Raw genomic sequence first — 23,237 nt, 5'->3', positions numbered from 1 at the left:
ACCTGACTAACAATAATAAACATACATTAAACAATCAAAAAAGCAAGAAACAACCATCTGCAAATTCAATGACAAAATAAACTCAATGATATTTCTGAACACTTCAGATTCATAGACAAAGCCAGCTGGTTTGTACAGACTATCTGAGGATTACAGCCTTAAAGTGAAATAAGCTCCTGTTTCCTAGTAATCAAAAGAACTAAATATTTTTATCGCTTTTTGGGAACCATGGCTGCCCACTTAACCCCTGCAAAGCAAAGTTCTGACTCTGAATTCAGAGAGAGCTCTTGCTGCTGGAGCGTATTTTAAAGAGCTACTTCTCTGCAGAACAGATGTTTTCAAGTTTTGTGGCTACCATAAATATTAAGAATTGGGCAATACATTTTAGAAGGCAGTTTTCATTGACCTGCTAGCATTTGATTTCTGAATGAGGACTGTGTCTTTTGAAAGACTTTATTATTTTATATATATATATATATATATATGAGAGATAAAAAAGACATTTTCAGCACAGAGTTGATATTTTTCAGTGAAAAAAAAAACTACTAGTCTTACTCTGGAATATTTCCCTAATAATGAAATGAAAGCTGTCTATTACAATAATAAAACAACTTGCAAGTACTTAAATATTAGATATTGGGAATAGTGCAAAATATACTACATTTCAAAGAATGTTAGAAAATTTTATTCACCTTGTATCTCTGGATGATATGTATGGCACTTGCTGATTGAGGCAGGCTATATCTCAAAGTGTTACCAAATAATGAATTTTACAGTGGAGGACTGGGCATCAGACCCATTTTCTTTCAGTAAAGTTTAAACATCCCTTAAAATAAACAGTTCAGTACAAACCAACATATCTGATATTGATTTATTCTACTCATAAAAAGTAACAACATAATGGTAAATTTAATCTGTTCAATGAGAAGTTTATGAGCTTAAATATATCAAAAGGGCAATGAAAGCTAATATATAGTGATTAAATAACAATCTGTGAGAAAAAGACACACAGCCTTCACTTCCACTATACTGAAATCATATGCTGATGAAAAGCAGGCTTTTGAATTGTTTTAAAGGAAGCTGCAGCCATTTGCTCATTTTAACAGCTTGGAAGTTCACAAGGAAAGATTAATTTGTAATTTAACTGAAGCGTATCTCAAAGTTTTTGATTAAAATCTGCATTTCTGAGCCTCCTGGCAGTGCCAATATTGCTGAAACAGGACATCAGCTGCAACGCCAGCAATTCTGGAATCGGTTTTGTCCTACTTTAATATCAGTTTAACAACAAAAGAAGAACTTGGATGTTTAATATTTAAATAGTATAATTATTCTTTTAAAACTAAGTCCAGGACCCTTCATGGGTACAGAGTGCAAAACAACAACAAAGAGAATGTGCTTTGGCTACACTAGGAGGCTTTAATTTGTAGGACCCAGCTGAAAGGTACAGTAAAATTTGTGCTGCAGGAGATTCCACAGAAACTCTTCAGAAGGGGAAATGCTCTCCCACAATGAAGATGATGCCAGTGGATTCAAGCACAAAACTGAACAACAAAGCATAAAAACTGTCAAAGCAGAGAACTGTGAACAACATCCACTACAGCTGCTTAGAAATCACCACCAGCTGGCTGTCCTGGTGCCTTGGTTTTGAAACCCAGACACTAGGGTTATTTTCTTCATCATTGTTTTCAAAGTCAAGATTTGAGCAAGCAAAGCCTCCCTTCCCCTTCCCTCCTGCCTTTTGCCACTTCAGGATGGGTGAACACAGAGAAAATAGATTTTGGGAAGGAATGTCTACAACTATGAGGTAAGTGCTGTCACTGAGTATTTAGTGAATTAATAATGTTCATATGCAATATTTTTTCTGTTTTGGAATAACATTAGAGAGAAGGTAAGTCCTGCACCTGTGCTACAATACGGGGTAATTATAACTGCAACTGTCAATTTTTGCCAACCACACGGGACTCTAGAAATACAAAAACATTTCCCATGCTTAAATAGATACAAGGTACTACTGCAAATACAATAACAATTATCTGCTGTAACAGAGAAAACTCGTATGTTCAAGGAAATGTGAGATAAAGAGGTCATTAATTTTGACTTCAAATGCTGTTGGTCAGATCAAGCAATTACAGCCACTGAGGAAGGATGAGAGAGTGGCAGAGGAACATAGGCTGAACTACAACTTTGTGATGCAAGGAACATTCAAAGTAGCAAAAGCTTCTATGATGTAGAAGACAGGCATTATAACATGATTTCAAGTGGTAGGATCACAAAATCCACCTATGCCTAAAAATGCTCTTAAACCCAGTGCTGTACTGCATTATACAGTATTTGGCCACTATGTTTCATATACATCAAAACACAAGCTATGCACTGGAACTAAATCATGGTTATTAATGAAGAAGTCCTTTGTTTATAGCACTCTGCTTTAATTTGTTCCAGAAATTAAAAACAAAACAAAACAAAAACCAAACAAAATCAAAACCAACCAACCAAACCAACCAAAAAAACCCACCAAACAACCACAACAGTAACTAATAGAAAAGGAAAATGAAAGAAGAGACAGTTTCATGATTAAGGTGGATGGATGCTATCTAGGGAACCGAATGCTACTGCTACATCTACTATGGAATTCAAGCACAATGCAAGGAAGTTACAGCAAGTCATTCTCTTCAACATTAGTTAAGAAATGCTGCTAAGAATGTAAAATGTTATATCTTGATAATTAGCATAACAATTTTTATTAAGATCAAAATTAGCATCTGAGAACTGGAAGCCAGCACTCACCTTTAATAACAATTGCAAGCCTAACTTATTACACTGAATTGATTTTGAGAATAAGGTATCTTTATATCCAAATGCAAATCAAGACATATCCTTCAGCAGTGTAGTAAGAAACTAGTCCCTTAATGAAATAAGAAAAGACAATCCATCTTGTTTATCACTGCATTCTTACTCCAGTTTTCAAGGGCCATGTAATAGCATTGTGAACTGAAACAAAAATTAAACTGCAAGTTTATTTGCTCAACCATTATTTACTGTTTGTATTATTTCAAAAGAAAAATAACTAAATTTCTTTGTATCTTGTATGCCTGTGTGAACACTTAGATATAATTAGTGTTCTGTGGCTTAAGTCCAGAAAGTGTATGTACACATGTCTAGACAGATATGGTCTACGGAATACTTGTATACAGAGAGGGAGTGCACATACAGACACATTTGCATGTAACAAAAGTAGAGTGCTATTTACTACCTAACACAGATGGACAAGTCCACTTTGGAGACCTCTGCAGACTTGTGAAATCAGGATGACGTGTTTGGAATTCTTCCTCTCCTCCACTGCTGAAGTAAATCAGGCAAATGCAAGTTGGCAGCTCCTTTAAAGATTCAAACGAACTCATTTTACATAATAACCTCCAGCTGCATTAAACAAACACACAAAAAACCAAGTAGCACAAGTACCGAAGTCTAAATTTGTATCACTCACAAAATGCAAAAATAATTTTGCAAATAAATCATAAGTAAACTAAAAGATTTTTTACACTAAGTTAGATTGTCCGTGAGACACATGAGTCTTTCAAGAGCGAAGTCCACACCCAGAGTGAAGTTCCAGCACCAAAGTGCTGTTCTTCCCAAGGCAACTGAGGAATGGCATATAGTTCAAGACATCTCTAAACAAGAGATGTCCTATCAAGTCAAGAAAAATACAGTCTCCTGAGGTGTTAGAAGCCCCTGCTCAGAAAAACTAATGCAAAGTGCAACTCTCCTGCATTGAAAAAACCCTCTTCTTCCCTTGCTCCTAATGAACAGTTGCCTCAACACTGAAGCACGTGGGTTTTGCACTCCCTGTTTCTTAATTTATTTGTTGCTGGGCATAAGAACAGCTGAAATCATAACTCTGAAATACCAAATGAAACTAATCTATTTCCAATCTAAATTGTAATTAACTATTTTACTTTGGCATTGCATCTTAATCACTACAGATTACTTGGAGGCACATACAATAAAGAAGTACTACAGAACAATTGAATTCATGAGAATGAATATAAAAACTTTACCTTGAAGCTTTAAGCTATTTTCCCCCAAACTGTTAAAAAAAAAATAAATGTATATGGTTGTTCAAAATAACATTCAGATATACAGAAATATTAGGTGACAGAAGAGAACAGACCACATCCCTATGAATCAACTCCATTTTACCAGGCACATAAAACTGAACTAGCTTCAGCTTGATGCAACTGTTATACCTCCAAAATGAATGTTAGACATGAAATAGCAAAAAGGCTGGTGAGACAGATTTATCTTCCAGGGTTTTTTGTTATTATTCCCCTTCTACATTTACCAAGTATCCCTTAATGTCTTTCCTTTCAGAATGAAATCTAAGTCTCTCAAATAATATTTACAATCTCAGCTGCAATCTCCTTCATGGTGATTCACTCTGGGTGTTTGTTGCATTTTGTGAGGAATTGTTCTGCTCCAGTTCTTCACTTAGAACAAAACAACTTTGTTTTCCTGATATATTTCATATTGAAATTATTCCAAAGTGTAGCACAGAGAAATAGATTAGATAATGGTATAGGGAAATGTGTAATTCATACATGGCTGCCATGATGAGCTCACCAGTAACTGGTACAGCTTTGAACATTAAAATGACTTTAATGAGAGACAATACTGACCTAAATGTCAGAGTCACTACCACTACTTCCTTTAAACAAAACAAAAATTGATTTAACTTCCACTTCAGCAGTCTCCACTGACAAATAGTTTAGTTTAATATCTACTTCCAGTTTCCATTAAAATACCTTTAGATTGCTTTAGATACATGACAATTTCAAAAGCGATCTCCATCTTAGTTTCCTGTAGCCCTATAATTTTTACACTCTCTTATAATTAAAAAGAATTCCAGCTTCTCTTTCTATCTAATTCAAAGACAGATGCAATATACCATGGTTATGCCTACTGCCTCTCTAATTAATAACACTGTTGCTGTGCAGCCTTTCATAAAGTTTCCTGATGAAAACAAGTGTCTAGTGCAGTGGGTCTGTTGTTTCAGGTTATTGCTAACACAGAACCGAATATAACCCTTTCCTCTCTACACCAATGTCTCCATTGCAGTAAGAAGTGCAACCCAATGCACACAGGTGCTCAGGCTGCAGCTCTTAAAACCAGCACTACAGTTGCAGCAGCAGAGCCTACAACCCCTGCCCTGTTCCTGAGACACTGCTGTCCATGCCAGGTGGATTAATGCCAGGTCATCTTCCCTGTGCACATTAGTAACCACACATCTGACTGCTGCAGCAAACCTGCTTTTAGCAAGCAAACTACAAGGTAACTTTTGTGATTAAGATGAGCTATCAATAATCATCTGTTTTTAAGTACAGCATCCCATAAATCCTCCTAATTAGTAAACTAGATGTCTTCTTTTTAGCAAACAATCCCCAAGCCTACTTCCTTATTTATTTTCTTGAATTCAATTAGATTTGCCACCTGCTGGCCCAATCACCTAAATGACAGATTCTGGATGTAAGGTAGAAACTGGGCCATAAACAATAATTTCATTATAGTTCAATTTAAAATATTTGCCTGCACCTATTTTCTCTGCTTTATGAGGAATGTTTATGCTGTTTCCTCCTCCAGGGCTCTGCACCCGTGTCAGGAGACGCAGCAGCAGCAAGAGTTTTGCGCTATCCTCCACTGCTGACTCCGTAAGAAACCAAAGGTGAGATTTTTCAGGAGGGGAGGGACCTCCAGAGGCTGAATAAAGAGAGGACAAGTGATTTCCAAACCTGGACAGAAAAATTAATAAAGCTGCAAAAATTTCAGTTGGTTGCTGTAAATGATTCCTGGTAAAATAAAGGTTAGAAAGTATTTCTTTAGAGGATGAAAATAGAACTTCTTTTGACATGGAAAGAACTGGAAGAGGCTAAAGTCATGGCACTGAAGCCATTTATTTCCTTTAGGGATTAAAAGACAGAGGCAGATTGCTATCAAACTGGAATCACATAGTCCTATCATACAGATTGAAAGACCTAAACTGGAATCTGGCTTGGTCCACTTCGTTCTTGACTGGAAACTCCACATCATCCAAACAATCAGGGTTCTACATTCAGGTCTTCAAAGAAACCACATTTCCTTCCACCTTTTGAAGCATAACTTACAAACATACCTTCAATTATGCACTGATTCATTCTGAAACCCACGGAAAAGCTGCCCTTCCAAAACTGAATGAACAGATCTCAGTGTTGTGATGTGAGATGATAAAAACAATGGCCTGGATTCCTGAGCATTTTCCCACTTTCCACTACTACAGGATGCACAAGTCCATGCTGCTGCCTTTATAATTGTGGAAAAAATTACCATTGTATTTTCTTATAGCTAGTTAAGAATACATATAAGCACTAGTTATTCTTTAGCAACTCATTTTGTTTCATGATTCTGCATCTTTCTCTCCAGATTTATTTTCCATTGAGTTTCACAGTTTGAAAATTAATGTCATTGGGTAAAATTATTATTTTACGATGCTTCCTTTTCAATAAATAGTAATCTGTGTGAGTGTGTAAAACTTCATTACATATAAATGAAAACACTAACCAAATTGGAGGCACAGAGTCAGTTAATACCCTAATAGAGGAGCCTTGCAGAGAGAAACTGTACAGCATTTTTATGTAGCATGTGGGAAAACTGTGCAGCTTGGGAGTTTTGAACGTTAATACTGCAGCTGTACTAAATCTACTGTGTCAGACTCTGTCTGCAAGCAAACCAGATTTAAGGAAGTACAATTTTACTGCAGTGTTGGAAGCTGAAAAATGGTTAACTTGGTGAAGTTCAACAGAAGTGAGTTCAGCTTACTTAAAGAAGAACAGACATAAATGATGCGCACCTGTTAAATAGTCACAGATGACTAGTTCTGTATGTAGATGATTACATGGCCTGTATAAAGGTTCAAATTATTGATTAAAGAGTAATGCATTTTACAATTATATTTTAACACTATGGCAATTATGCATGATAGAGCATAATTACTCTATCAGGATCTAAACAGTGAAAAATGTAAAATAGTTCTGATGACCGTAATATCATGGCTTCATGTCTTTTGCTGAATGTACTACAAAATGTTAGCTGGATATCTGAGTGGGCAGACCCTGGGCAGGATTTGCAGATATTATTTTGTTGTAGTGTTTCATATTTTCTTGTACATTAAAAGAAAACAATGTTCTGCTGCACACAGAAATCCAAATGCTGTTCAGTTGCCACTATCACTGTGATCCATTTAAGAAATTTAAACAAACACGCCAACCCCCTGCAAGCCTTGAATTAGCCCAACACAACATTGGCCCCACTGAAGATTGTGCAGAAGACATTCTGCAGGCCCTTTCTGACAAGTGGCACAAACAAATATCCTCTGATATTACAGAAGTTCTGTAAGGTAGGATGCACAACTCAGAAGTTTGGAAAAATATATATGCACACATCCACACACATGCAAAAGTTTTGGGCATCTATTACATTACAGATGGAATCCTATCAGTGCTATGACATATTGAATGTCTAGGTTAATCTACCTATATCTCTCCTTATGCTGTTGTTCTCTAGCTCTCTCCACTGTCACTGAGCTGAAAAGAATCTTTCATTGGTCTGTATGTACTCAACCACCTGTTCCTTCTCCACAGCTCCTGCTCATACAGTTGACATCCCCATTTGGTTTTTTCTAAGAAGCTACTGTCAAATTGTAACTGTAATGATTTCAAAACAAAGAAACAAACACATGCACCCCTGGGCAGTGCAGTGTGATGAACTCAGTATGAAAAGCAGAAGTTACGGAGTGGTAGACCAAACTTTTCAAATTTGAATGCCTGAAGTTACACAGTCAGATCCTTATTTACACATAGAAGGAAGCCTGGTTTTCATCAGGCATGCTCAGGCCTCCCAGTTATTAGGACATTCTTCATCACTTGAAAAAGGCTTTTTATTTAGGTATTTATCTATGGATTTCTTGCCTAATTTCAGACTATCAAGTTGTATGATTTTCACTTAGAAATGTTGGCACTTCAGCTGCTACATCAGTAAAAAGGACTCTGAAACTTGCTGGATCTTGAATGGCCCTCAGCAAAGATTTTGATTGTATTTTTGATCTATGAGCAATCAGAGGCCTGTCTGAAACTGGTGGACAAGACAGTCACCTTCTACTGAAAACAGGGAAGACAATGCCAGACTTCAGCTCATGCAAGCTCACATAATCATTATAATGTCTTCTGAAAGAAGCTACATATGAGCTTAAGATTAATTCCAATATTCCTTCACCAATGTTTTACTCTATAAGTAGTTCTTACTTAAGTGGTAAGTACTCTAAGTAGTCTTCCATTAATTCTTTCTATTCATGAAGAAAAGTACTAAGTGAGCTAGAAATCACTATTAAATTAAGATAATCATTATCATAAACAGATGTTTTATTTGACAGTTTGAGGGAAATGGGTGTGCTGTGATTTAGTTCAGAGACTTCAGTTCAATTGAAGACTCAGGCTCTAAGATTAAATGAATTAAACAGCCTCACCCTCATCTCTAATAGTATAAATCATAAAATTGCCCCTCTAAGGGTCAGTATTGGAGATCTTTGCAAGAAGACACAAATTTTGGTTTGTGCCATAGCTGCAAACACACTGAATTTTCTCTACCTCCTCAGAACTGGTTTTAACTATGCCACTGCAAGAAAAGTGTGTATTACAGCAAGATAATAAATGTGTCTTGCTTAACAAACAACAGTGTTATCTCCTCTGACCAGACATCAAGTAAATGGCACTATCTCTTAACCATATGCTGCAGACAAAGCCTCTGGCAGGTTGAAAGTCAAACACCTCTTACTATCATGTATCAACTCATAACATAACTAAACCCCTGAAAAATAAGCATAGACACAAGTATGATATAAGTATGAAATGCATGGGGAAAAATTCTTCCACGGAAATGAAGTGTCAGATTTGGAAACGTAGACTAGTCAGCTATAAGGATGTAAAGGTTCAGTTTCTGCCACTTCTGCAAGTTGGTGGACACATTCTATGGTGATCTCCTTGCAACAAACAGTAAGTTAGAAACTTGTATCAGAGATATAGAAAATATGACTGTAATTTCTTCAAAATACTGGAGAATATTTATGACAGGGAGCAAGCAGTGTGTTCTTGAAAAACCACCCAATGCTCACTTCTACTGCACTTCTAAACCGGTGAGTGGGGACTCCAGCTGACCATCTGAATATAGTCCAGGATTTCCAGAGTGAGGATCAAGGCGGTGCTCACCCATTATCAGATGAGAATCTTTAAAAACACTTCAAGATAAAAATCTGAAGAGAAGCAAAGATGAAAGCAAGGGCATCATGCAAAAGCAAACTTACCACAAATTAAATTTTTTCTTTTCCTCCTCCATTTCTTTTTCTTCTTTTAATGCATTTGACCATGAAGTACAAATCTGCAAAATGCAAAGATTAAAAAACAACCAAAACCCAGACAAAATAAAAAGACCACACACCCAAAAAAACCCAGAACCCACAGGAGGGTTCTGTGGTTCTTTCAGAGGAAGTTGGGATATGCAAGGAATTATGCACTAGATCTAGATGACAAGCATTTCCTTCAGACATGTTGCTGATTTATCCAGATTTAGCCCCCAATAGCATTTATATCACCCAAGAATCTACTTGCTTGTTTGAGGTTCTCCTTCAGTCTAATTAATGTACCTTATGCAAGAAAAAAAAAAACAAAATACCAAATCATCATTTTATGAAGTATGGCACATTTTCCTTTACCAGAGAACTTGACTGGCACAAAACAATCACAAAAAGCCACTGATGTGGAATTCTTGGTTTACAGTTTTATACAATTATTTTTAAATTTGGTAATATATTTAGTAATTTTACCTTTTTTTTTCTTTTTTGTTAATTATTTAATTATATTTTATTATCCTTCCTGTACTTGCAAAATGTTATAGGCATAATCTGGATAATCTTATTACATGATGCACATGGTCTTACTTGTGGATAAGACTTGCTAATAAACTAACACACATCTGTTAATACAAAATCATTTTTGTTAGAAAAGCAGCAAAAAAGCCCTCCTTAATGCTAGAAAGAGAGAATTTGATATATTTGTACCAAACTAAAACCAGAAGGTAAGCATTAACTCTATGGAGTGCAAACCAGGTCCTATTGACCAGTGAAGTAAACATTGACTAAACTGAAACAAATATTTACAGGCTGACGTTAATGGGACAAATCCCACACAACAAAACAAACACGGGTTTGCTTGCTCTATTTCTGTGTTTGTATTTATTCTGAAAGTTCTGAAATGAAATATCTGGAAATCTCTCTGCAACGGTAATGCTTTTTAAATACAATTGGTTTTCCTTAGCACTTGAAATGGACATGCATTCAGAAGGCCAGAATATTTTGACCTTGTACAAGACAAAAGCTTAGCAAACTGTTTGCAGACAGAAAGTGTTAACTCACTAAATTCTGACCAGATAACAACATCCAAGACCTCTTTTTAACTGATCTCTAAGAAGGTAAACAGAAAGGTAGTCAACGTTCAGCCACTCAAACCAACATTTTTCTTATGTAGTGGTAACTAATAAGATTCTTTCTCTTACCATTTATTCAGGTTATAGTCAGTCAAATAAAACGTTTTATGGGAGACAATCTTAATAATTACGAAGACAGACTTTTTTCTTCTGTGAGTTGAAGACTATTAAACACTAACCCAAATTAATAAACAAATATAACTTTTAAACACTTCAGTTTTATTAGTTATGGTAGAACATTACTTTGGGTTTTGAACCTAACACATACTACTATGTACCACGGGAAATAAAGAATAATTAAGGATATAAACAAACAGGTACTACAGATCAAACATAACTTAACAAACTCATCCACCCCTTCCCAGTCAATCAACTCGGGCTAGGTTTCTATATACATGAGAAATCATTATTCAATAGAACGATTCACACAATTCACACACTGAGATTAACACATTAGATTGGAAAAAACCAATTTTGACAAACTTCAAAGATTCTATTAAGAACTCTGGCACCTTTAGGCACACCCACTAAAGAATACCAATGTCTTACACAGTGGATGATCATTAAAGTACATCTCTGACCTAAATAACTTCGTAATGGTCTTCCCAACAGCAATTAATGCACACCTGAAATTCTTTAACAGCTGAGTATTTTTTGAGTAATTGCATTTAACAGAGCCTTCAATGTCACTACATGAATAGACCAGTTCAGAAAACAGCTTCTCCACTTCTTTCTAATGACCATGGGAATTGCTCTTCCTTGCCCACAAAGACAGAGGCTGAGCACCCTCCTGTGAAGCGAGCAAAAATTACAACTGCCTTTTGTGGCTTCGCTATCTCATTTTCATTCAAGGCTCTACCTATACACAAACCCCAAGACTCCAGGATCTAATTCACCGGTTTTAAAACAATTACATGACCCCGTTTCAGTGGAAGGAAATACTCTCAGTTTAGAATGACTTAACAGAAATGAGCACACTGCTGTACACAGAGATCAAGTAAGATTTCTGGAAACCTCAGGGAACAAGATGATGTCATTACATTACAAAAATATCTGGTTCCAATTCTTTGCAAATCTGCCCGACACAGCTTACATGATCAGAGTTCAACAGCGGAATTCAGGGCCCTCTGCCATGGCCTCAGTGATGAGTTTTCAAAACTGGTCTCTATTATTCAGTGCCTTAAGTATGGGAGAACAAGAGCTGTTTTTGTGTGCTCAGAATTCAAGCTGAAGTAAAGGTGCATTTGCAAATAATTGAAGGAGCTAGTTTTAAAAAGATTGAGCATCCTGATTGAGCTGAGGAAGCATTCCAATTTCAAAGGTCATTTGAGCCTCTTGGCAAGACTTTTAAAACCTCAATTTTAACTAAACCTTCCTAACTTTGCAAGAGTCTTCCATAGTCTAACATTTTCTGTAGAATGAAGACAACCATGAAAGCCTTTGAATATTCAGGACATTCTGCTATTTTACAGGCTCTTGAGAGAGAACGATTTTTTATCATATCATTAGCTACAATTCCTTCCCATGTATCTGAGAGCAGTTCCTTTAAATTTCACCACAGATGTATACTGTGCATTTAATTCTAAAAGACTGGTTCCTTCCACACCTGATGAAAAATAACACAGTTTATTGGGAGGAACAGAAGATGAAGATTGTATCTATCTATATATCTATAGGTACATATACACCTGAAAACAGGGTTGGACATGAATTCAACTCTGTATGAAATTTACGGGCATCCTTGGAGGAGATTCCAAAATACAAAATAGTATATTTATTACTACGTATTACATGACCTAATGTGAGCAATACCCACAGAAAAAGATTGCTTATTTTATGTTAAGCATCTCTGAAATTTTTCTTGTGTCAGGAGTTGGTAAATCCAGAGGTCATTAATAGCATAATGAAAACATACCTGTTAAATAACAACATCACTGAGGAGTTACATATCTTCTAATGAACTGTGAATTGGAGATAAATCAGCAAGTGACCTGCATGAGCAAACATTATTGATTAATAAGCTGCCATGAATTAATTTCATATTTCCAGTGCATGCAATAATGAGAAACAGCTTAAAAAAACCTTTGATTTAAAACTACATTTGTACTTTAATGCATTTTATAATTACAAAAAAGAAACAGCTGAACGAGGCTTTTATATTTATACACTTCCAAGTGATGCACAGAAGGCAAGCATAATTTCCAACCATAAAATTCTATTTAAAAATAAAAGATTTATCATTGCTTTTCCTGATTTGAGAATCAAATTAAGATTTTTCACATTGTCCTTCATAATCCAAACACTACACAAATGAATAACTGAGCAAAGAGTATAAGAATGAACAACATGGCACAGCATAAGTCAAACACAGCAGTTTTGTGTTATTCTTGGAAGGATGGGGGTATAGCCATGTAATTATTAAGAGGGCTTCCAGCCGAGCACCTGAAATCTTCATTGGTGCTGCTACTGACTAGTATTGCAATAATTGAGCAGGAGTACTACACAAATAAGGCCTTCTGAGTTCAGAGGGCCTACAGGAACAGTTTAACACTTCAGTGTATCTGCAGTGACTAGCCTAGGCTTCTTCCAGCACATCAGCCACAGCTCACGTGAAATGCACAGGGTACAAGGCCTGAATTTCCAGTCAATAAATTCTAGACACATATTCCCAAAACATCATAAGAGGAAAAAAATTGCTGCAGACGCTTCCTTAAAACCTACCTCCAGCAAACCCAGAGACGTGTCCAGTGTTTCCAGCTTCTTCCTCAAGTATAAAAGAGGAGGTTTAGTGTTAGCTGGTATGTGTCACTAAACACCAGGCCACTTAGCTCTTCACTTCATGAGCTCTGGTGTCTACGTGCCCATCCTTTCCCTCTCCCAGGGTTACCGACCCTGCAACAGTTCTGTGTTTAAAATTCTGAATTAACACAGCATTGCTGGTTTAACCTGAAACAACCCAGGACCGATCTTCAGAACTGCTCAGATATTAGGCACCAGTCTCCGCATGAGCTGCATACCTAAATACTTTTAGAACAATATCTCAGCCAAGGAAAGCAGATGCCCTTTCTGGATGCAAACTAATTTATTCAAGAGCATATTTTGAAAGAAAAAACTGTATCTATTTAATTTTAAGCTTCTCCTAAAAGCTACAGCATCATTAACTAGGGTAGCATTTTCCTCACGTTTCCTTGGCGGCAAAGCCAATTTCCAGACAGCAGGACATCCCTGCAGTGAGCACTAATAGCCACCAAGAAGCAATGATAGTGCAGCACATATATATATTTATATAATTTCTTAATTTCCTCCGTTATTACTGCCTTCCCAGATTAATTTTAATTGAGGCTTCAAACCTCAATTAACCACTGCCCCCTGCTCGCCATTTGGCGGGGCCGGCCCGCTGCCTGTCCCCGTTCCTGAGGCGAGCTCCCATCACAGCCCCCCCCGTGCCCCGTTCCCTCATGGCGCGAAGGCCTCGAGGATCCGCGGTCGCCCGTTGCCAGAGCAACACCCAGCTCGATGCCTTCCTCCTCCTCCCCGCACGGCTCCTCCTCTTCCTCCCCCCGCCGCTCCCTGTCCCACCCACTCGGCCTCAGCAGCAGCGATGGAGGAGGCGGATGGCCGCGGCCTGGGCAGTGGCACCGGACGGAAGGCGCCGGCCGCCTGATGAGGTACCGCTGCCGGGCCCATGCAGGGGAGGGCGGGAAGAGGGCTGCCGGCGGCCGCTCCCCCTCAGAGCCTGGGACGGGGCGAGGAAGCGGGGATGCGGCACCAGGGTCACCCCTTCCCTCCGCTGGGGCTTCCGTGGAGGCCGGCGGGGACCCGCGGTGCGCCGCCAGCTTCACCCGGCATCGCCGGAGGGTGGCGGCGGGACCCGGCCGCGGCGCGGCCCCGTGAGGGGAGCGGGCGAGGCCCCCGCGGCCCAGCGGGAGAGAGTGCGATGGGAGACGGCGGCCCAGGCAGGAGCAGGGAACGCTGGAGGGAAAGAGCCTTTTTATCAAGGACCTAATTGCCTCTAATTAGGGGAGGGGGAGGAATCCCGCAAGCTGCGTGCGGGTTTCTTTCGGTTTGAAATCCCATTTATTAACTTAGTTACTTGAAAGTTTGTTAGGCAGGGTGCCAAGGGAAGCTGAGCCACTCGAACAATGGGATCGCTCGCTTAACAGAGAACTGTCAAGGTTTTGCCGAAGCAGACCCTAAAATACTAACTGAAGGCTGCCGATGAGACGTGTAATTCCGCTCCTTTTAAAGAGAGCATTCGTGGTCTGCTCCTGCAGACACTCTTAGTGATTCCGCTCACACAAGTCAATACTGTCTCCAGCTTACTGGCTTTATTCATGTGCATAAAATGACAGAACATGACTTTTGGCTGGACTTATGTATGATGTAATCTTTGGCCAACAGAAATAAAGTAGTAGCAGCTGCACTTTTCAATGGTAGTAAAGTTTCCTTATTCATATATTATTTAAATTAATGCAATTTACTCTGCTAATAAAATCCCCCTTTAAAGGCTTAAGAATTCTGGGTTTAATATATTAAGAACTTTTTGCAGCGCAAAACCAATTTTGCTTTAACCTTTCTGTGTCCCCAGTGGAGCTAGCTGTGTATGTACACTGAGCTTTGGAAAAAAGTAATTTCAGAGAGGAATCCGAAAGAGTTGGAATCACAGAAAAAGGATTGTGACAAAATTCCTTCTGTTTCCTAATAATATTATTCAGTAGTTACAAGTATTGTGCTAAATCTCACTTCAAAGCATTCTGCAAAATCATTACTCTGATGTCAAACTGGTCCAGAGGTGTAGACCTAACACTATTTGACCAGTGTTGAGACTGACACACAAGTGAAAAGCTGCCCAGGAGGACAACAGAAAGATGCCAAAGGAAAGATAAATAAGACCTCATTTGGGTGGTCTCGCTGTTAGCTTGTGGGCTGCAAGTCTTTTCACCTAGACCATATCGTCCGGGCTCTTTTAAATGCTTCTTACAAAATGGACTAACCTGGTTGTGCTCACTTACCCAGACAGGATAATCTCATTAATCTCATAATGGCCCTCAATTTTGAGCATGCACTGGCTTTTGACTAGACTTGTCTGAACAAGTGCTTACTATTTTATGGGCACATGTAAATGTACTCTTCCCATCATTGTTTGCTCCTTCTCTGGCCTACTACTGTTACTATTTTTGTGAAATCATGCAGTACTTCTAAGATCTCTTTTGTACAAGCTGGTGCTGGTCTCCTGTTCAGCAGCTTTTGCTCTTCTAGTTTGCATCGAAGCAACTTTAAATTCTACTAAGGCAGCCAGGCTGGAAAACCTGCACGTGAGAAAAAGGAAATAATTTTATATGGCACACAGAAAGTAGCCCCGTGCAGACAGGGTGTAAAGCCAGTACACCAGCTTTCAGGACAAAATGAATCTTTACTTTGTGCAGACAATCCCTATTGTATTTGTGTTGGGGTTTCTGTTTTGTTGGGCTGTTATTTGCTTTGTTTTGTTGTGGTTTTTTTTTTCCCCTGAACTAGTTCTCTCTTCCTTCAGCTGTGACTTCTAATATCCCACTTTAGGAGACAAAATAGCAAGAATCTGTACCAGAAAAAAAATCCCACCATGCAACCAAACTGCAGTCACCTCCACAACATCCAAGGGAGCGGCGATGACTCTTCATCTCCTCAGAGCACCCACGCAGTGAGGTTGTCAGGAGAGAGCTCGTGCCATCATAGCGGAGACATTCGCATACAGCTGAACTCTGCTGTGGGAGAAGCCAGAGAAAATGCGAATTCCCAGCATTCAAGGCCAGGTTCCCATAGTCGCTCTCATAGACATGCCCACGGTGAAGCAGGGGGACTTGATGATTCTACTCCAGACTCAGAGGAACACAACAGCAGTTCCCTCTCGGAGCTCAGATACCTACTCCAGTGGCTACACAAAAGTCTGCCGTACATCTTGATTCTGTGTGTCAAATTGGTCATGCAGCATATAATTGGTAGAGTATAACAAAATAAGGTCTGAGGGAACAGACCCTTCCCCCTCAAGAGATACACTAATAACCATGCCTGCAATATAATTCAGTTTATTTTTAGCTTTATTTGCTTTATCAGAAAGAGATTTACTAACTACATTTCAGTGGCCTCTGTTTCCTTTGCTGGCACATGTGCAATGTGCATAATTATTCTGTCTTGACAGTCTGAGCTATTAATTGTAATTACGAAGATATATTAGAAGTGGCTGCTTTTATAACCCAGTTCTGTATTTTTCTTCTTTTTTCTTTTTTTTCTTTTTTTGTTTTGTGTATAACTGACCCTTTTTTTCTAATAGGCATTTCTCTTGGAATTGGGCTGCTAACAACTTACGTGTATGCAAACAAAAGCATAGTAAATCAGGTTTTTCTAAGAGTAAGTATCACCCAATACAACAAAATTCTGTAAGTTAACCAAGACCTTTATCTATCAATTTTTGAAAGAAATGTGAGTGGAGATACTGGTTAGTTTACCTAAGAATATTAGGTGTCAAGGTTTCAAGATGGAAGTTAAATCTCAATGCTTCTGTATAGTGTAGAGCTGCTCAGAGAAGTAAGGCTTGCAAAATTCAAAATGAGGGTTTTTTTCCTTTCTCTGACTTTGAATATTGAAATCACTTTGACTGATAAAAGTTTTTTGGAATTCATGGAAGAACTTCTTAAATACATTTGTGGAATTGTACAGCAGGTGGAATTTAAAGCTTTCAGCTGTCTCTGTTCACTCCCAAAGAAAAATCTGCTGTTTCTTTAGAATGGGGTGGGTTTGGTCGTGTTTTTAGAAAAAACTTGATACACATAGAAATCACTATGTTGAAAACTGAAATAACTGTTTTACCTTTCCACTGAGTTCTGTTTTATTTGGCCTAAACCCACTAGAGAGAAAATCCTCTAGTAGTAACTGTTCAGGTACAACAGACTTAGTGCTTTGGAGATACATTTAAGACACTGATACTGAGATAAGGACTGTGATATGTCTTTACAATTACCTTACAGGAACGGTGCTCCAAGTTGCAATGTACTTGGTTACTAATATACTTAACTGGGTCATCCCTCCTCTTGTATTACACATTTCATTCTCAGTCACTCTATTACAGGTAAGTAAAGGAATGTCTCACATCATAAATTACTCAAAATTAAATATTAACTGGGAACATTTTACCTGGGCTGCTGCTGTTTTTGTTTAAAATAAGGGAGAAACCAACACCACAATTAATCTCCATTCCTCCTCTTCTGCCAAGCTGATGACGTGCTGTCCTTAAAAACAGTATGCTGGAATTTGCTAGACCCCATAAGCAACTTATGGCACAGCTGTACCATGAGGAATGTACCTGGGTTTATTAGCAGCTTTGACCCTGCGAGCTTGCCTTTGCAGTACTGAATATGGCATTCTAGGGATCTGTGGAGCTTATGCCTCCAATTTACTTTTTTCCCCTTACTACTCTGTAACTACAGTCTTGGCTGTAAATCAGCCAGAGGCTGTATTGCTACAGTGAGAAAACAAGCCTGTCTCTAGAGGATGGGGGTAGTAATGAAGGTAAGGGAAGGAAGGTTCAAAAATTGAAAGGCTGTCAGATATTATGAATGGTAATTTACAATAAAGAGTTCATTTTGTTAGCAAGTATTTTCCCTCTGTGTAAACCAGGTTTTCTTTTATAATTAAACCTGCTGGGATAATCTCTGGTTTTGCTTTCCTCTAAATAGGGTGTTCCAGTAACTTCTGATACTTCCCTTGTAGCTTAATCTTCTTAAACCCTACTGTGGATTTTATGAACTTCTGGGAGGTACTCTGGACTGTGGGAGTCACAGACTTTATCCTGAAATTCCTCTTCATGGGCTTCAAGTGCATTATTCTCTTGGTGCCTTCTTTTATGATGTCGTTTAAATCTAAGGTGAGGAAACAAGCTGTATTTTTGCTTCCTTATGAAGATTCTTTTGAGGTAAAATTAGCTAATTATTAAAAGCTACCTAGATAAAAGTCTTTTTAATTAAAGGTCCGTATATAATCAGGTTCTTCCCTGCTTGGTGCTAAGGAAGGTTTACAGTCTGATCTAAAACAACTGCTTGCATTATGTCATTGGATAAACGGGTTTATTTCTGTCTCTAAGTGGGGGGCAGTGTGGAAACCTTTTATTTGCTGCAGTGTAAGAGTGCGTGGAGAGGCAGTTGCAGCAGCTGAAGCACAGTAAATTTTTTATGTGTGTGACAGTAGCTGACGTGGGAAGACGTTAAGATCTGTGCATGCAAACAGCTGGTTTTCTGTCTCTTCAAAAGTAATGCTGAATTTTCTTCTGTTAATAAATGAAGTAATAGTTGTGTCAGATCAGTTAATTTGATTCATAGCTTAATTCCTCGAACTAGTGAAGTTTAATCATTTTCACAGAAGCCTACACTGGTTGGTGGGGTGTTTATTTTTATCTGCTTCCTGAGAGAGGCAAAAGCAATTAAATTTTATGTCAAAATATCAAATGCTAGTACTGATTAAAAAAAAAATTAAAATAGAGACTAACAAGCACAGTTCATATGTGGCAGCATTTGAACAGGATGCTTTGGTAGGTTTTTCTCTTGCAAGACATACCAGAACAAGTTTTTCTCAGGTACAAGTGCTTTCTCTAAATACTGACTTATAATCAACATATCTAGGGTTTTTTCCTACGGCTACTGATACAACATCTAAAAAGTAGTTATTGAAAATTCCATTACACTAGCTGTGACCTAAACTGTCATTGTCTAGATTAAAAAAGGAATCTGATCAATAGTGGCAAATTGTGGCATTATCCAGTGTACATTGTAGAAAGAGCACTTCTTGCCTGTTATAAATACAGTTTTAAAGAGAAATATAAGGAAATAAGGTAAGAGCTAAGCTAAATACCTGTGATTATACATGCACACACACAGAGCCCTATGCAGGACACCTGTGCTTTGGAGTTGTTATTCAGTAATTTTAGGCTGTCACTGAACTCTCTTTACCTGTTCCATCCAGCTACTCTATGCTTCGTTTCTGGCCCCCCAATTTCCTTATCATCCCATCCTATACAGGAGTTAATCATCTAACGATAGGGCTTCTTACAGAGGCATGAACTAATATTTACAGGAAAACAGTTTGTAGTTTATATTTGTTAATAAAAGAATGGGCCTTACTAACATGCTTTAATCCTGAGTGGCGGACACGACTGCTAATGAAAAGCTGATCTACAGGACTTCATTTGTCTTATTTTCCATTTTCATGTACCTTTTATTTATTTTTTTAATACTTATGTAAGTAAGACTGATAGTATTGCAAAGTAGGAAGGCATCTGACAAGCCATCCTATTTTAGCCTTTTAATTTGATTTTCTGCAGTACAACAGTCATGTTATTGTATTTATACAATTGTGGTGAGACTTATCATCTGGTCTTTATTCTTTTTCATTCTCCATATTTAGTTGTTTCAAGATAATGCAACAGGAAGTTACTTCAAAGTATAACAATGCGTCACTTCTCTAGTTTAAAAATCCCTTGTGTTTTAAATCTTAAGTGATTCTTTTGCATGTCTTGCTTAGGGCTACTGGTACATGCTGTTAGAAGAACTCTGCCAGTATTACCGTATGTTTGTCCCCATACCAGTTTGGTTCCGTTATCTTATTGGCTATGGGGAGCTGGACGGTGTACTAGGATGGACCCTTGAGATATTGCTGGGCCTTCTCTACCTCATCCTAAAAGTACGTAAGCTTTATATTCCTTTTAAAGTGTTTTGCAGTAATTATCACAGAGGGTTAGAGATGCATGAACTACCACATTTCTGGAAGTTCCCTTGTGTTTGAACTGATTTGCAAGTTGATGTTTCAGTTTAAGTGATACAGCTTTCCAAAACCGATAGGAAAACTGGCTTAGGAGACCAAATCATCCTTTTCCTGCACTTGTTCTGGGAATGGATTTGGGTTGCATAGCAAAGAACACTGTTACTGTAGGTCCCCTCACATCAGATGCTGTTACCAGATATTGAGGAAAAGAGCCTGCAAAAATAAAGGGAAAATTCACGGCTAAAAGAATGAACATTTTCCAGGAAACTAGATTTTTCTCTGTGCTGGATAGACCTGTTGTGATGCTAAAGAAGTTAAACATAAATGTTCATACTGGCTGGCTGCTTCACTAAGAGAGCTGATCTGCCCCAAATATAACCAGACTTGGCACAAGTTTGGCTTTGAACATGAAAAATTCTTCATAATACTAAGGTACCTTAATTATTACAAATCTGAAGACTGTCGTGTATATAACAATAATGCTGATATACTTGCAGTTGTGTGCTTCCTTTTAGAACATCAACACTACTCTTCTTTTGAAGAACACATACCTACTGAGGAAAAAACCTGCAGGGGAAATTCTTAATTTGGTTACATATTAAGCAATTAAATAAGGTCAGCCTGAACTATAGCTTTGCTTATGATCCTGACAGCATCAAACTAGTAGCAAGACTTCTGATGTTAGAATCTGCACAAAAGCTTCAAAGCTTTTTAGTTCACAGAGAAAAATACTACATGTAAATCAAGTTTTCTTTCTCATTTCAGCTTTTGAGCTTTTTTGGACAATTGAGAAACTTCAGGCAGGTCTTACGGATATTTTTCACACGACCAGTGAGTACTGAATTCTCTTATGACAAAACAATAAATCCAATGAATAACCTCATTCCTGTATTACTTTCTGTTATAGCTATAGACAACTGCATTTTAAAAGTAAACCCACCCTGCATACTCATTCTCCCATTTTACAGTCTAAATTCCTTGACTGCGTGATTACATTGTCATTTGAACAACACCCCTTATCCCCAAATCTGTTCTGCATATGTCTTCAGATAAATGTATGTGAAATAACATAACCTTTTTGTCCCTCTTCCTGCTTTTTAACTGGAATAAACTTTGGTCGGATGCAGACAGCTTTATGCTGAAATACAGTCATAATTGAAGCTTGCCAAAATAACTGACATGCAAGTAACTTGTTGGAATTCTAAGTTTCTAGATAATCTTTCTCTGTAGCAGACATACTGTTTAGAGCCTGTTGTTCATGTCGTAAAATGCATAGAAGGGTTTGGAGCACAGTTTCATTGAACTACGAGAACAATAAAGCACTCCTCATTTCCTCAGTGCTATCTTGATCAAATTGGAACTTACCACAGCATTTTGCTTAGAGGACACTGTTAAAATAAATCTGCTGTTTATCCAGTAACTGTGATCAGGACAAGATACTAACTAGACAGCATGGTAGGTAGGAGCGGGTAAGCTTTAGGCCCCAAGACAACTATTAAAAATCACAGCAACATCTCTTTGAGTAAGGATTGAATAGTTTTCCTGACACAGCAGGCCTTATTCCCAATTCCTTTCTGTCCTGTATTTCTGTGTTTTGTTTCAGCTTTTTTCTCTCCCTAGAAACTAAAATCCCTTGTTTTACAGCACTATGGGGTGACAGCTAGCAAGAGACAGTGTTCTGAATCGGATGACATTTGTTCAATCTGCCAAGCTGAATTTCAGAAGCCTATTCTGCTTATCTGCCAGGTAATACACACTATGAGAATTACTTGTTGCAAACTTGAAAATACTTTAACCAGCTGGTAAACCCACCAACATGAAGTTAGATTAGTGAGCGTGTGTCTTCTGATTATTTTTGGAAATTAGGCTATGCAAATAATATACCATCTTATAAATGGAAGAGCTTAGAAGCTCTAAGTTCTTATTCTTTTCATTACAGCACACATTTTGTGAAGAATGCATCTCTTTATGGTTTAATAGAGAAAAAACGTGTCCACTCTGCAGAACTGTTATTGCAGACCATGTTAACAAGTGGAAGGATGGAGCAACATCTATGCATCTACAGATTTTCTAAAGCATGTTGAAACAACTTGGTTTGCTGTTTGTTTGTTCAAGCCAAGGTTTTTCAGTTTACTGTAGATAAATTGTAGGTGGCAGAAGGAACGAGTTCCCTAATTCTAGATAACATGCTTCTATGAAACGTTCCGGTGCTTAAAACCGCACAGAAAATGTTAACTTGACCTTAAGCATAAGAAAAGTAAGTTTACAGACTGGATGCAGAGAAGTCAGCATTGCTTCTCTTGTGATGCTTGTAGGAAACAAGTCCTTGAAAAAAATGCTGCATTATTTCTTGTAGCAGCTTCTTAATGCAACATTTTATCTAAAAGTTTTCAGTAGAGTTCCAGATTGTACTGAATTGTATTTATCTTTCTAACATGACTCAAATCAAAAGATCAACCTACCAATTTTATTCAGCTAATGAGTAAATTTTGTACTCTGGACTACAGTGAGAAGTAGAGCTACTTGTCACTTTTTTGCATTAAAGATCCTTTAATGCTCACCCAACTGATGAGGTAAATGAGCTTCTTATTCATGCACCTGTAACAGCAACTATTTCTCACTGTACCTGGAGATAAGCCATAAGACTTTTCCCCTTTAGGTTCTTGTAGGCTTCTAATGGATCTTTGGCTCAGTAGAGAAACCAACCACTATTGGTAGTTTTTTACTTAACATTTTACAAAGGTGATATTTTTAAAACAAATCTTTAATACTATATTTTTGTCGTAACAGGAACCAGATTTTCTTACGGGGAGAATCTATTTTATACTATATTTGCAATTTGTAGTATGCATAAAAATCAGAGAGAATAAATGCATTTCAATCTA

General features: G+C 37.9%; 1 protein-coding gene and 1 long non-coding RNA gene across 11 annotated transcripts in view; one reads left to right on the top strand and one right to left on the bottom strand.

The window, feature by feature from the left end:
- Positions 1-14,231, bottom strand: part of LOC136022075 (uncharacterized) — a 27,423-nt gene extending 13,192 nt beyond the window's left edge. For 4 of the 9 annotated variants that reach the window (XR_010615999.1, XR_010616003.1, XR_010616007.1 and 1 more), the window contains exons 1-5: positions 14,147-14,231; positions 13,285-13,323; positions 12,479-12,554; positions 9,386-9,459; positions 3,254-3,377 (exon numbers count right to left, since the gene is read on the bottom strand). This is a non-coding gene — a long non-coding RNA (uncharacterized LOC136022075). The other 5 variants (XR_010616002.1, XR_010616000.1, XR_010616001.1 and 2 more) reach the window with 4 other exon arrangements.
- On the top strand, positions 14,065-23,237 carry RNFT1 (ring finger protein, transmembrane 1). Of its 2 annotated transcripts, none has more exons than XM_065694958.1 (9): positions 14,065-14,231; positions 16,123-16,541; positions 16,874-16,950; positions 17,568-17,668; positions 18,310-18,463; positions 20,113-20,271; positions 21,118-21,183; positions 21,997-22,098; positions 22,292-23,237. In XM_065694958.1, the coding sequence occupies exons 1-9, from the start codon at positions 14,080-14,082 to the stop codon at positions 22,424-22,426; spliced, it is 1,365 nt and encodes a 454-aa protein (XP_065551030.1). In that variant the 5' UTR covers positions 14,065-14,079; the 3' UTR covers positions 22,427-23,237. The 2 variants fall into 2 exon arrangements, with proteins under 2 accessions (XP_065551030.1, XP_065551031.1); XM_065694959.1 differs by having other exon boundaries at positions 14,144-14,231; positions 16,097-16,541.

This window comes from Lathamus discolor, chromosome 14 (assembly GCF_037157495.1).
Source record: "Lathamus discolor isolate bLatDis1 chromosome 14, bLatDis1.hap1, whole genome shotgun sequence".
In the NCBI taxonomy this organism is placed as follows: domain Eukaryota; kingdom Metazoa; phylum Chordata; class Aves; order Psittaciformes; family Psittacidae; genus Lathamus; species Lathamus discolor.
The sequence above is the reverse complement of the archived record's forward strand: the minus strand, read 5'-3'. Positions and strand labels throughout refer to the sequence as shown.

Coding starts and splice junctions, on each gene's coding strand:
- RNFT1 (XM_065694958.1), top strand. CDS start 14,080: ATGCCTTCCTCCTCCTCCCCGCACGGCTCCTCCTCTTCCTCCCCCCGC. Junction 17,669..18,309: donor TCTCAGTCACTCTATTACAG/GTAAGTAAAGGA, acceptor CTTCCCTTGTAG/CTTAATCTTCTTAAACCCTA. Junction 21,184..21,996: donor GGATATTTTTCACACGACCA/GTGAGTACTGAA, acceptor CTTGTTTTACAG/CACTATGGGGTGACAGCTAG.